This window comes from Pongo pygmaeus, chromosome X (genome assembly GCF_028885625.2).
Source record: "Pongo pygmaeus isolate AG05252 chromosome X, NHGRI_mPonPyg2-v2.0_pri, whole genome shotgun sequence".
Classification (NCBI taxonomy): Eukaryota; Metazoa; Chordata; class Mammalia; order Primates; family Hominidae; genus Pongo; species Pongo pygmaeus.
In genome coordinates, this window is record NC_072396.2 from 128,685,040 (window position 1) to 128,699,953 (window position 14,914).

The following is a 14,914-nucleotide window of genomic DNA, read 5'->3' on the forward strand; positions in this document are numbered from 1 at the left end:
AAATGTTGCCTTTTGCCTCACATCCTTTTGTGTGTACCTGAGAGGTCTTTCCAAAGAACTACCTGGAAAGCAGGGACCTCGGTCAACTCAGTGAACCTGATAAACATCTCCAGGGCATGCTGGGAGGGGTGCTGGAGGGCCTCCTTTGACTAAACACATTTCTCCAGCCAGACTTTCTTGGTGCCTGAAATTGCTACTATTAGAGCACTTTAGCTGGCTAATGACAAAGAAAGCTCCTATTAGAATGCTTATTTAAGGATACTGAACCATTATCGGCCATTAGCATCCTCTTTTGAATTAGTATATCATATAAGCCAGTCAGTCCCTAGAAAAGCTTTGGAGAAATGGGACTTCAGTTTAGGGAGGCTCTGCAGTTACACAAACAAACAAACAAACAAACAAAACACTTATAAAAATTCTATATCTTGTGTAAAGTCAAGCCTTACCCTCAGCCTCCTTTCAAAAGCCGAAGCATTGCCTTTGTTTTGCTCCTTCCTCTGCCGCCACTCAATGAGGTTTGCATTGTGCTCTCCGGGCAATGAGATGTTGCATTTGCCCAGGGTAGGGTTGACTGCCCCTGCCAGGATGTGGGGCTCTGAGCTGAGGCCGATCTCCATCCCGCTGGCAAAAGTGACACGCAGGGAACCATCTGGACTCACCCGATAGGTACTTTGAGTATTTTCTGTAGACAGAAGAGCAAAGGAGGAAGAGGGGGAAGGAAGGGAAGAGCAGGAAGCAGAAAAGAGACAGGTTTAGTTTTAGGAGGCACGTTTGGGAAGGGATAAGCAGGTGGGGTGCTCTGGTCCTATCTGCCTTCTGGGCTAGACTACCGCTCTGACAGGCAAACGTGTTCCCTATCCATTTGGGTCTTGTTATTTTCACAGCTGGAGTATCTGTTTCTTGGATAAAAGACTCTTGTCTAACACTGCAGGCTGTTTTTGTTTTTTTCTTTTTTCATGTTTAAAGAATTCCCTCCCTCACTGACTTGTTGGATCAGCCTCCTCAGTTTGATATGCTGGGAGCTAGAATGAGAAGAGTATGAAGTTCAACTTAGCACCTTACCACCTGGGGCCACCATCACAGTTGCCGTACTCCACAAAACACCACTAACAAAAGTTAGTGTACTCTTAGAGTGCCTGGCGTCACCACCTAACAACAGAATGAGGTCATAATGAGAGGGCAGAGAGAAAGCAATTTCTCTTTGTGCACTTCTCCTCTAGCTTCTAAGACATTCCAAATCCTATCTCCCTTCCTTCCTTTCTTCTTCTGTTCTTCCTTACTTTTCTGTCTTCAAATATAATGAGTTTTTAATTCTCTCATTTCACTTATATTCTTGCTTGGTCTGTATCCTAAGATTTTCCTTTTTCTTCACCCATGTTGGCGTTGATCTAGAATGCTAAGCTCAGCTGGAGCCCAGGCTCCATTTATTTAATATAACCTAGCCAGACCCTGAAAGACCTTTGCAAACAGCTGGGTATTGGGAAATAAGTTGATAGCAGAGCAGACTTGGCAGGGATTAAACCTCATGATTCCCACAGAGATGAGCCCAAAGTTGATATGAGAACTTGTAAAAGGTGTGAATTTTGTCTGTGTTTCAACTTCCATAGCTGGAAAACAGGAAGAGTACATCTTCTCAGCTAGAGGTGAATTCTGTTTATGAATGGTATACACAGGTTTCAAGGTGGATGTTGAGATAGGGGCTGTTACAGTCAGATATCGCTGGAAACAATCTTACCTTGTTTTAAAATATATATGGTACTAGTTGCTGTCAAGTTGGTTGACATGAGGACATTTTCACGGTTGGAAGTATCTAGCTCCACTTTTGTCAGCTTCTCCAGGTCACTGTGGAAGCTGCTGACCTCTCCAGTGGGAAACGTCGCATTGGTCAGATGTCCCTCGGGGTCATACCTGAGGAATGTAACCAATCCCAGCTTTGAAGCATCTCGGCAGTGATAACAGGCCTTTGCAAAATAAAAATCACTTGGCAGCTAATACAGTTTAACTTTGAGTGATAACAAGTATTATTAACCTTGTTCAATAAGAAGAAAAAGGTCAGAGAGATGATTAATCAAACGAAGGTATTTTTTGCAGCTTCTGAATTCTTGATGACTTCCTTGAGCTGTGCTGTTTTACAGAAAAAATATATCTGGTAATGAATCACCAGGGTGGAACACTGATTTATGAATCATGTCCTGCTGTGTGCAATGTTGCAGGGAGACCTCCGTTTGCAATTTGGGTCGATCCCATTAGATGTGATGGATTACAAAACCCAGCAGAGGGTGCTGTTGTCAAAGCAAAAGAAGGTACAAAAGGGCCGTCAAAGGCTGAGAAGCCAATATACTGACTTTGGGTTATGATGGGAAAATTATAATTTGCTGCTGTTTAAAGTTGCCAAATTTGAAATGAATGAATCATTCTTCCAACAAAATGAACAGGCACAGAGGATAATGGAAACATGTTCATTAAAACATTCTGGAGCCCTCTGATCTTGATGTCACTTAAATTTTAAAAATCTTTTTAGGGTATAGTACATAATGTTTTGTAATTTGTCTATATGAGTAAGAGACAAAAAATAATTACCTGGGATAATAGACTATAACCTATATCTAGAAATATAGTCTAGGGAGTTTACTTTTTCCAAAAAAAAAAAAATCGGAATTATTGGCAATCTCACTGTCCTCCAAATGAAAACTGCTTCCCTGAAGGCTTTTGATGTGGAGCTGTTCTTTTATTGCCAATAGAACCATGAAAAATAAACACTTCATTAAAAGTAAAGACATGTATTTGGAAACCCATTACTGTTTTCTTTTCAAGTTGCAAATTACAAAATATTTAAGCACTTTTATTTGCCTTTTAAAATGTTAAACAATTATATTCTTTTTACCCAAAATGAGCAGGATTCAGCCTGGACACAATGGTAGAGACTGGCTGTACTACTCCCTCCCCCAACAATTACACAAAGTGGCATAGTAATTCAGTATTAATCCATTATATTCTAAAGAACTCAGCCTGGTAGTTGCTCAAATTTTAATAACTATACCAGCCTTTGGAAGGCTTGGGAAAAGCAGTTGGACTGTACTTTACAGGGCAGACTTGAACTTGAGCCTATACATAATGCCACCTAAAGTTCAGTTCTGCATATACATGTGCGTGTGTGCACACACGCATATACACTATCAGTTAAAACAGTCACATATGTGAATAGAATGAATCAAATAGGTTATTGACATCACAGATATGCCTAACCTTAGATGTTAAATTGGGTGTCTCCTTTGTTTAAATGGATTTCAGTCAAAATGGTTGGCACAGTGCTACTATGCAGCTAAGGACTCATTATCAAAGAAAGACTGAAGAGTGCTGTTTGTTCCTGGGGTTAATGGCAAAATCCTTCCCTCTGCAAAGACTGCCCATGTTCTGCCTGCTGTGGGGCTCTGTAGCTACAAGAAGCAGGCCCCTGGCAAGAACGGAGCATAGGAAGGCTCGAATACCTACTTTAGCCCCAACCTTGTCTGTTTGGTCTTCCTTCCAGGGGAGGAAAACAATAATATCCAGCCTTTCTTAAAAAAAAATTAATTAATTAATTTTTTTGAGACAGTCTTGCTCTGTCACCCAGGCTGGAGTGCAGTGGTGTGATCTCGGCTCACTGCAACCTCCACCTCCCGGGTTCAAGCAATTCTTGTGCCCTAGCCTCCCTGAGTAGCTGGGATTACAAACGAGTACCACTACATCTGGCTAATTTTTGTGTTTTTAGTAGAGATGTGTTTTCACCATGTTGGCCAGACTGGTATCCAACTCCTGGCCTCATGTGATCCCCCTGCCTCAGCCTCCCAAAGTGCTGGTATTACAGGTGTGAGCCACCACGCCCGGCCCACTGTCCAGCCATTATTCTCCCAAGGTAGAGGAGGCAGGAGTTTGCAGGCAGTAGACAGAAGGAAGCTGCTGCATGCCTTTCTTATCAGGGGAACTAGGGCCCCAACAACTTGGATTATGCAGACACTTCCTCTCTGTTCCACATGAGGCACCAGCAACTTTGCCTCATTGGTTTCCCTTTCCTGATTTCTTTCTTTCTTCTTCTTCTTTTTTTTATTATACTTTAAATTTTAGGGTACATGTGTACAACGTGCAGGTTTGTTACATATGTATACATGTGCCATGTTGGTGTGCTGCACCCGTTAACTCGTCATTTAACATTAGGTATATCTCCTAATGCTATCCATCCCCCCTCCCCCCACCCCACAACAGGCCCTAGTGTGTGATGTTCCCCTTCCTGTGTCCATGTGTTCTCATTGTTCAATTCCCACCTATGAGTGAGAACATGCAGTGTTTGGTTTTTTGTCCTTGTGATAGTTTGCTGAGAATGATGGTTTCCAGCTTCATCCATGTCCCTACAAAGGACATGAGCTCATCGTTTTTTATGGCTGCATAGTATTCCATGGTGTATATGTGCAACATTTTCTTAATCCAGTCTATCATTGTTGGACATTTGGGTTGGTTCCAAGTCTTTGCTATTGTGAATAGTGCCACAATAAACATACGTGTGCATGTGTCTTTATAGCAGCATGATTTATAATCCTTTGGGTATATACCCAGTAATGGGATAGCTGGGTCAAATGGTATTTCTAGTTCTAGATCCCTGAGGAATTGCCACACTGACTTCCACAATGGTTGAACTAGTTTACAGTCCCACCAACAGTGTAAAAGTGTTCCTATTTCTCCAAATTCAACAACCCTTCATGGTAAAAACTCTCAATAAATTAGGTATTGATGGGACGTATCTCAAAATAATAAGAGCTATCTATGACAAACCCACAGCCAATATCACACTGAATGGGCAAAAACTGGAAGCATTCCCTTTGAAAACTGGCACAAGACAGGGATGCCCTCTCTCACCACTCCTATTCAACATAGTGTTGGAAGTTCTGGCCAGGGGAATCAGGCAGGAGAAGGAAATAAAGGGTATTCAATTAGGAAAAGAGGAAGTCAAATTGTCCCTGTTTGCAGATGATTGTATATCTAGAAAACCCCATCGTCTCAGCCCAAAATCTCCTTAAGCTGATAAGCAACTTCAGCAAAGTCTCAGGATACAAAATCAATGTGCAAAAATCACAAGCATTCTTATACACCAATAACAGACAAACAGAGAGCCAAATCATGAGTGAACTCCCATTCACAATTGCTTCAAAGAGAATAAAATACCTAGGAATCCAACTTACAAGGGATGTGAAGGACCTCTTCAAGGAGAACTACAAACCACTGCTCAATGAAATAAAAGAGGATACAAACAAATGGAAGAACATTCCATGCTCATGGGTAGGAAGAATCAATATTGTGAAAATGGCCATACTGCCCAAGGTAATTTATAGATTCAATGCCATCCCCATCAAGCTACCAATAACTTTCTTCACAGAATTGGAAAAAACTACTTTAAAGTTCATATGGAACCAAAAAAAGAGCCCGCATTGCCAAGTCTATCCTAAGCCAAAAGAACAAAGCTGGAGGCATCATGCTACCTGACTTCAAACTATCATACAAGGCTACGGTAACCAAAACAGCATGGTACTGGTACCAAAACAGAGATATAGACCAATGGAACAGAACAGAGCCCTCAGAAATAATGCTGCATATCTACGACTATCTGATCTTTGACAAACCTGACAAAAACAAGAAATGGGGAAAGGATTCCCTATTTAATAAATGGTGATGGGAAAACTGGCCAGCCATATGTAGAAAGCTGAAACTGGATCCCTTCCTTACATCTTATACAAAAATTAATTCAAGATGGATTAAAGACTTAAATATTAGACCTAAAACCATAAAAACCCTAGAAGAAAACCTAGGCAATACCATTCAGGACATAGGCATGGGCAAGGACTTCATGTCTAAAACACCAAAAGCAATGGCAACAAAAGCCAAAATTGACAAATGGGATCTAATTAAACTCAAGAGCTTCTGCACAGCAAAAGAAACTACCATCAGAGTGAACAGGCAACCTACAGAATGGGAGAAAATTTTTGCAATCTACTCATCTGACAAAGGCCTAATATCCAGAATCTACAATGAACCCCAACAAATTTACAAGAAAAAAACAACCCCATCAACAAGTGGGCGAAGGATATGAACAGACACTTCTCAAAATAAGACATTTATGCAGCCAAAAGACACATGAAAAAATGTTCATCATCACTGACCTTTCCTGATTTCTAAAGGGATTCCTCAACCCTTGGCAAGCTCACTCTATCATTCCTTCAGGAAAGCTGATTTTAGATGCTATGGATGCAGGTTCCACATGGACTTTCCAGCTTGGGGGCAGTTTCCTTCAGTCACACAGCCCCTTGTTTTAAGGGAAGATCTCATATAAAGATAAGAGCAGTGGTTGCATCCACTCATCAGAGCAAGATGACAAGATCAGATACCAATTGGGCCGTCCATGCATAGGGGTACAAGGGTCAGAATTCCCAATGAACCTTTGCAGTGACCTGTGGCTAAATCTGGTTTCCTAGTCCACCCACCCAAACACCTTTTCAGCTAAGTTATTGATGGTCTTTGTCTGATAAACATTTTAAAGCTTATTTCCAAGAGCACAGGCATATTCCTACATATTTTGTACCCATCCCTCCTCCCCATATTGACAGTAGTATATTCAGAGAGGCAAGCTAAAGATTCCTAGATAAGACTGTAATTACCCAGATAGATTTAGCTGGGAAACTGCTTCGTGTGTGTGTGTGTGTGTGCACGTGTGTGTGTGTGTGCACGTGTGTGTGTGTTTTCTGGTGAAGGAGGCAATGGTGTTGGGAATAAGATATTTCCCATGGGCCTGTCCAGTTGTTGGGTAGCTGGAAAGTTATATTGCCTCATTTCCTTTCTGTGGCCAGAGAGGCCAATGAAAGTATACATTTGACTGTAACTCCATGATAAACAAAGCACCCCAACTCCAACACACTCACATACCCCAATTCTGCTAGTCACAGTTAAAGCAATCACATTTAATGGTACCTGCAGGGTGGTGTCTCTGATGCTCAATATGGCCCTGGATCAAAACATACAGACCCCACCTCTCTTCTGCTGGGTCATTTCCAAAGGAAGAACAATAGGCAGATGTACACATCAGCGGGTAATTCCTACAACTTTGGAAAGATTGCTCAAAGTGGATAAGAAATAGAGGGAGACTTTGATTTCCTATAGCTTACTTGAGTTTTTTCTGTCATCACAGGGGAATGCATCTTTCCAGACTGAGTGTCGAAGAAACAAGTTTAATCAAAATCTCTTCTGCTGTGTGTTTCCCTTTGGTGCCTCCATCCTTTGGTGCAGAGATACAAGCCGATATGCCCCAACTAATCCCCTCAGGCCACAGCATGGGAGCAAACCCACCCTCTTTGCATGCAGGGCACAGCACTCACCTAACCAGGCTGAAAATTATAGCTGTTGAATTGTGCCATCAGGAAATGACAGTTGCCTTCATAGCCATCAGAAGTGGATTTGGTAAGAGGAAATTTGATATCAAATTGTCCCTTGCTGTCCTGATTTTACAGAGTTCCACTGTGATGGTCCCAGAGGGCACCAGACAGTTAAGTATTGAGTACACTCACCCTTTTCCTCAGCACTGTCATAGGCTGTGTGCATGTGCACTTGAGTGAGTGTGTGTGTGTGTGTGTGCATGTGCACACATGTGCACCCCAATAGAGCAAAGGAAACATTTGTAAAGAAAATTCAGAATCCATTCTTGTCCTTGAGAAGCATATAGTTTAGTTGGGGAGATGATATTTACACATGATTAAAAATATATTTGGCCTGGTATTTTCTCATAAGGGATAGCTTGCCCTTTCCTTTGAGGACAATTTAAGCCAGGGTTAAACTGTTCAAGATAAAACTAGAGGCTCCCACACCTTTGCTTTTAAAAAAATTGCAGATAATAGAAGAGAAATTCATTACTTACTCTTTTAAAGGAAATAGTCAGACCCTCTTTACACTTTCATGTCAGAAAGCTGGCCAACCTAATAAGAATTCTTTAGGAAATATGGGATTCCCCTTTTCTCACTAATAAATTCCTTTGGCTTCCCATGATTCAGTTCCAAGTCCATAATGTCCTTCTATCTTCATTTGTCCTTCATTCAATAAATATCAGAGTCTTGTGCTAGGGACCAGGGATACAGTGCTGAATGAAATTCACAGTCTAGTAGGGCAGATAAGATATGCAGACAAATAACTCTAATGCCAGAATATTGCCATGTATTTCTGTAAAGAAGAAACTGTAGAATCTCAGAAGAGGCAAAGGTCATTTCCAGCTGGGCTGAGCAGAATAGGAGGAGGAAGAGCAGAAGCAGGTGGTGTTTGAATCCTAGAAGGTAGGTAGAGATTGGGAAGGGGAGGAAGGCATTCCAAATAGAGGTATGAAGAAAGGCACGCTGACTGATGGGATGTCTACTGGGGGACCAGTATTGCTGGAGCACAAGGTTCCTCTAGGAGGGTAGTGAGAGATAAGGCTTATACAATAAAGAAGCATAGACAGTTTTTCAAGGGGATAAAAGGATGATCCAAACAGTGTTTTGGTGGCAATGAGTCTTGGAAGGGGAGGCAAGGAGCAGGGAGAACTGTTAGGAGGCTGCAGACCCAGTTCATATAAGAGAAGATGGTGGTCTGTTGCCTTCGTTAAATATATTGTGATTGCCTATCATTCGGATTTGTCTTCCCCACTAGACTGTACAACTCTCACATCTTTAGAGGGAGGACACAGTGTCTCATTCATTTTTATATTCTCCGTGTCTGGAACAGAGTAGATCTCACTCCATGTACTTGTTGAATGAGTATAAATAGGATGCTGCCAGTGAAAAAAAGGATGGGGGTGGATATGAGAGCCAATGTGGTTATAGAACAGACAGAACCATCGATAGTGCTTCTGGGAGGGCACACTCAGGCTACATAGATGTGCTATGGAGTTCAGCGAAACTTCCCTACCAGTCTCTGTTACTTCTGTTCACTCTGTCTTTATTTCAGTTCTTCCCAGAAATACCGACGATAATTCTGTTTTACCCACTCTTGATCCTTATCAAGGGCATAAAACACAAGGAGAGGTGACTGAGCAAGGGTGTCAACTCTCTATTTCTAAAGATCTGAAGGAACAGTCAACATTTCTATGTTCTTGTTTAATTGAAATCATTCACCTGCCTGGAGGCATGGGGCTGAACTATACAATGCCTTAGTTCCTTTTCTACTCTGGGATTCTAGAAGGCATTGGAAACATCACATGTGTTTGGAATGACTGATTATTACATAAGCATTTCTGCATGGGAATCACATCCTATCCCCAGGCAAATATCTCACCCAGAGACATGGCTTGTTTGTCTTGGCCCCTACCCCTTCTGATCTTATAAGGGAGAAGGGGGAATCTGTCATTAGCCATCCATGATAAAACTGGGCATTTGTAAAACAGTCTAGAAGATACCCAGAGATATTATGAAGGCTTCTCCAACCTGTCAGTGGTTGGTGTTTTTGTTTGTTTGTTAGTTAGTTTTTTGTTTTCTTGATGGGAGGAGAGGATGTGTTAATAAAGTCTGAAAACAGAGAATGCAGAAGACGAAGGATCAAGAGATCATGTAAACGGAGAGTCTCCTTCAAGTGGGAGGGCTTCCCACAAAGGGCAAGGGGCCTAAGGAACTGTCAACTCAGAATGGACCAGCAGTAGTGACATGACTGATGCTTTGGCCTTAGTCTGGGACCTTTTCAGTTTAGTAGAGCAGAAGCCTTTGCCAGGGAAACAAGCAAGGGCATCCTGGCTACTCTTGCAGCCTTGTGGAGAAAGGCTTGTCTGCTGTGCGAGTTGCTAGGCCCCTCCCTCAGATCTCAGCTGCTGCACGGTTATTACAATTAGAAGCCCACCTGTGCCGCCTCAGGCCAATATTCCTGCCTTGACAATCACTTCCTTGTTAGCTGTTTCTCTGTGGTCAGCTTTTCCCCCTGACACTTGGGACACTCATGAACAGTGATGCATCAAATACTAACACTTGGGGTGTGCAATTCTGATCCTGGTCCAAGTCAAATGGAATTATGGAAATTAGTGAACTATATAAACAACATCACACTACATAATAAAAGCCCATGCACTACCACTACACAAGTTGCATTTTAAAATCCCATTTGGATTATCCACTGTTCAGGGTCATCTACGTCATTTTTCCTCCTGATAGCTGCAGATAATAGAAAGTTGAATGGATTACTGACTGGGCTACCTTTACACTGCAGTCTTCCATCCTGCCAAATTTCACTTCTGTTTCTGTTTCTCTCATGCTTCTCTCAGAGCAGAATTTATATTTCCACCTGTGCAAACAATTTGTCCCCTTGTCCACATAAAGAAGCCTCCCTTTTACCTCAGGGAATTACTCAAGTTCTTTTAGGAGGGCCTGGTATCAGTGGCATAGCAGCCTTCTACCGACCTTAGCACTGCTCTGACCCTGACTAGAAGAGTAGGTCAAATGCTGTGTTCTCCAACTTCAGAAGGACAAGAGAAAACTTGAAGGAGTGCTCAGAACTAGCCAAAGGACTAGAAGACAAAAGTGAAAAAAGTCAGATATTGTATAAAGACTGTAGGAGGGATTAGTCACATTATGAAGGTTGGAAAGTTGCTCCTTTCTGTTTACAGGCAAGAAGGGACAGGAGCTGTGTTTTGTTAAAGACTGCTGTTCAGCACCAGAATAGACTGCTTCAGGAGAAGAGGTACCTTCTCCTTTCAACAGATGCTATTTGACCAAGAGAGTTTCAGTATAATTCTGGCTGGAGTTAAGAAGGTGGGAGTAAGAACAAATGGTTATTCAGCCTCCCTTTTCATCTCCTGGTGCTACCTATTCCTCTTTTACTGCTACTTGAGGGGAAACTTTCTAGCCCTCTAGATTTTGTATGGTCACTCTCGTAAGCCCACATGATCCTCTGTTTTCTGTTATCCTGACTCTGGATAAGCCAACTAGCATGTGAATGGGCAAGTTACTTCCCTATTCTGGGTTTCAGTTTCTTCATTTGTAAAATGACATCTAATGTCTCTTTGTGGTCATAAAATTTCATGACTACCCCCATGTGGATGTCTGTGTTTCTCATAGTTTAGTGGCTCAAGATTGGTTGCTCAACAATGATGTTAGTTGATACCTTTTCACTCACTGTTGGCCAAATCCTGGTAATAGGCCTGGACCCCATTCACCATGAGAATCTTGCCTACCACACAGTGCCTGCATCAATGTGATGCCAGTGGAAAACAGGCACACAAATTGATATGACAACAAAATTATCTTCTCTCTTCAGCATCATCAATTTTCCCCTCTATATTAGATCATTTTTATCAGTATACTAATATGCTGTTATTTCTCTCACTCAAAAAACTCTTCTGTTTACTCTGCTTCTCCTCCAGCTCTAATTTCTCTGCTCCTCTTTACAGCAAAACTCCTCAAAAGAGTTCTTTACTCACTGTCTCAGTCTCTCTCCTCCTAGTCATTCTATATTATTATTATTGAGATATAACTCTCACACCATAAAAATCACCATTTTAAGTTGTACAATCCAGAGACTTACAGTACATTCGCAATGTTGTGCAACCATCACCACCACTTCTGGAACATTTCTGTCACCCCCAAAGTAAACTCCATGTGAATTAACAGTCACTCCCCATTCATTCTTCTCCTCAGCTCTTGGCAACTACTAATCTATTTTCTGTCTTTATGGATTTGCCTCTTCTAGACATCTCATATAAATGGAATCAGAAGGGTCCTTTGTTTCTGGATTCTTTCACTGAGCATAATGTTTTTGAGGTTCATCCACGTTGTAGCATGTATCAGAACTTCATTTCTTTTTATGGCTGAATACTATTTCATGACATGGATATATCACATTTTGCTTGTCTGCTCACCACTTGATAGGCATTTTAGTTGTTTATACTTCTCAGCTATTATAAATAATGTTGCTACGAACATTTGTGTATCCATTCTCTCTTAAGAGAATATTCTACTCAGGCTTTGGTCCCCCATGTGTCACAGCACCGGCATCACAGTGCTAAATCAAATGGTCAATTCTAAGTCCTCATCTTACTTATCAGGAGTATTTGGCACAGCGGCTCACTCTTTCCTTCTGGAATCACCTGTTTTATTTGGTGCTATGATCCGAATTTGTCCCCCCAAATTCAAATATTGAGACTTAATTGCTGATGTGATAGTACTAAGAGGTGAGGCCTTTAGGAGGTGATTAGGTCATGTTGTCTCTGCCTTCATGAACGCAATTAGCAATCTTACAAAAGAGCTGGAGAGAACCAGCTAGGTCCTTTTTCACTGTCCCCCTTCTGTCATATAAGGACTCAGCAGGCAGTGCCATTTTGGAAGCAGAGAGTAGCCCTCACCAGACACTGACTCTGCTGGCATCTTGACCTTGGACTTCCCAACCTCCAGAACTGTGAAAAATAAATTTCTGTTCTTTATTAATTCCCCAGTATAAGGTATTTTGTTATAGCAGCACAAACAGATTAACACAGCTGGCTTCCAGGACATCCCACTCTCTTAGTTTTCTTTCCACTTCACTGGCCTTTCCTTCTTAGTGTCTTTTGCTGGTTCCTCTTCATATCCTCAATTCTTTTCTTTTTCTTTCTTTTTTTTTTTTTTTTGAAACAGAGTTTCGCTCTTGTTGCCCAGGCTGGAGTGCAGTGGCGCCATCTCAGCTCACTGCAACCTCCACCTCCCGGGTTCAAGTGATTCTCCTGCCTCAGGCCTCCCGAGTAACTCAGATTACAGGTACCCGCCACCACACCCAGCTAATTTTTTGTATGTTTAGTAGAGACGGGGTTTCATCATGTTGGCCAGGTTAGTCTCGAACTCCTGACCTCAGGTGATCCACCTGCCTCGGCCTCCCAAAGTTCAGGGATTACAGGTGTGAGCCACTGCGCCTGGCCCATATCTTCAATTCTAAACATGGAGTGCTTCATGGTCAGTCTTCAGATCTCTTTTCTTCATTGTCTATACTCACTTTCATGGAGAGATCTCATCCCATCTCATGGTTTTAAATACAATCTAAACACTAGTACATCTCAAATTTCACTCTCCACCCTCTCCCCTCAATTCTAGACTCATATATCCAATTGTCTACCTGATATTTTCACTTAGATGCCTAACTAAATTGATCATATCCAAAACTGAATTCCCAATCTCCCACCTCACAACCTTCCAGTATAATATGTTCCTTGTATAGTCTTCCCCTCTTGGTAAATGAAAACCAGTTGCTCAGGCCGAAAACTTTGGAGGTATCTCCGACCCCTCTTTCTCCCACGCTCAATACTCAATCTTTCTGTAAGTCCTGATAGCTCTACTGTCAAAATATATTCAGAATTTTAGTACCTCTTACTGGCCCAACTCCCTGGTCCAAGTCATCATCTTTTGCCTGCATTATTGCAATAGTTCCTCCTGCTTCCCAGTTAGGTTCCCCTGTTTCCACTACACAGTCCATTTTTAATACAGAGTGATTTTTAAAAAAATGAAAGTCAGCTTATATCACTTCTTTACTCAAAACTCTCCAGTGGCTCCACTTCTTAGAGTAAAATTCAATGTCTTTATAGTAGCCTACAAGGCCCTACATGAAGTAGTTCTGGTTACTTAATTGATTTCATGTCCTCATTAATGTTACTCATTCCACTTCCATCACAATGGCTGCCTTACTCTTCCTTGAATGTGTCAGGCTTGCTCCTGCTGCAGGGCATTTATACTTGCTCTTCCCTTTGCCTGGAATACCCCTCATACCACCCCCCATCCCCCAGATATTCATATGGCTTACTCTCATCTCCTACAGATCTTTATGCAAAAGTCACCTTCTTGGTGAGGCCTTTCCTGTCCACCCAATCTGAAATAAAAACCTCTTCTGCTCCACCCACTTGATCTCCCTTACTTTACTAGATTTTTCTCCATAGAACTTATCACCATTTGAAATTGTATACATCTTCCTCATCTTCCTCCAGTACAATATAAGTTCCATAAAAGTAGGAATTTTTATCTGTTTTATTCATAGCTATATCCGCAGCACCTAGAACACTGTATGGTATGTAGTAGGTGCTCATGTATTTGTTGAATAAATACATGAACGGTTGAACTGGTTCTTTTGAAAACTAGTTAATACTTCAGCCATTTCTTGCTGGGGGACTGAATTCTACCATTAGCTTTCAAAATAGTTGTTTGCCTAATTTCAGCTGCAGTGTGATCTGGCTTGAGTTTTTAAAAAAGACATTAAAACTTCTCATTAGAAATTTTATCTTTTCTAAGGGTAGTATATTTAAAAACACAGGCTCTTGCTGGTTGAATCCTGGATATTTATGTGAATCAGGACAAGTTAACTATTTTGTCCTTCAGTTTTCTCATCCATAAAGTGGGCATACTTAGGGGCACCTATTCCATGTTGTTATTATGGGGATCAAATAAAGTCACATATGTAAATTACCTAGCCCAGTACCTGGCACTTAGTAAATCTTTAGCTAACCGTAGCTTTTATTACTCTTATTAAGATGTAAGAGAATTACTTTCAAAAAATAGAGGAAGACTTGCAACAGAAACAACTGAATACATTTTTCTAAGTGAAACCAAAATAGCTGTCTGGCTCTTTTGTATAGATGGCATTTCTTTGGAAAATGATCCAAAACTTGAAGGCCAATTGTTTTGTCCCTTTCTTCAAGAGGCTTTCATGGGACTGGACATATTCTCTATATCCTCCCAAAACAGTCACACTTGGAACCCCTTCTACTTTAACATCTCCACTTCTCACATTCTTCAACTTTGATGCCATTCCAGACTCCGAATTCAGATTCCATGGATTAGCTCACTCAGTATACTGGTAGAAAACTCAGCAATTCCTTTTGTGGGGAAAATGCTTCCCGAGTGCCAACAGACCAGCTTTCTAGATAGGCTTACTT

The 14,914-nt window shown here is 41.4% G+C and overlaps 1 protein-coding gene across 2 annotated transcripts in view; it reads right to left on the minus strand.

Moving 5' to 3' along the window:
* The window catches only part of TENM1 (teneurin transmembrane protein 1), a 498,370-nt gene that overhangs the window by 27,163 nt on the left and 456,293 nt on the right, over positions 1-14,914 (minus strand). For both annotated transcript variants that reach the window (XM_063659976.1, XM_054472526.2), the window contains 2 exons: positions 1,736-1,908; positions 447-682 (listed from right to left, as the gene is read on the minus strand). In XM_063659976.1, coding sequence (XP_063516046.1) covers positions 447-682; positions 1,736-1,908 — 409 coding nt within the window. The remainder of the gene's footprint in view (positions 1-446; positions 683-1,735; positions 1,909-14,914) is intronic.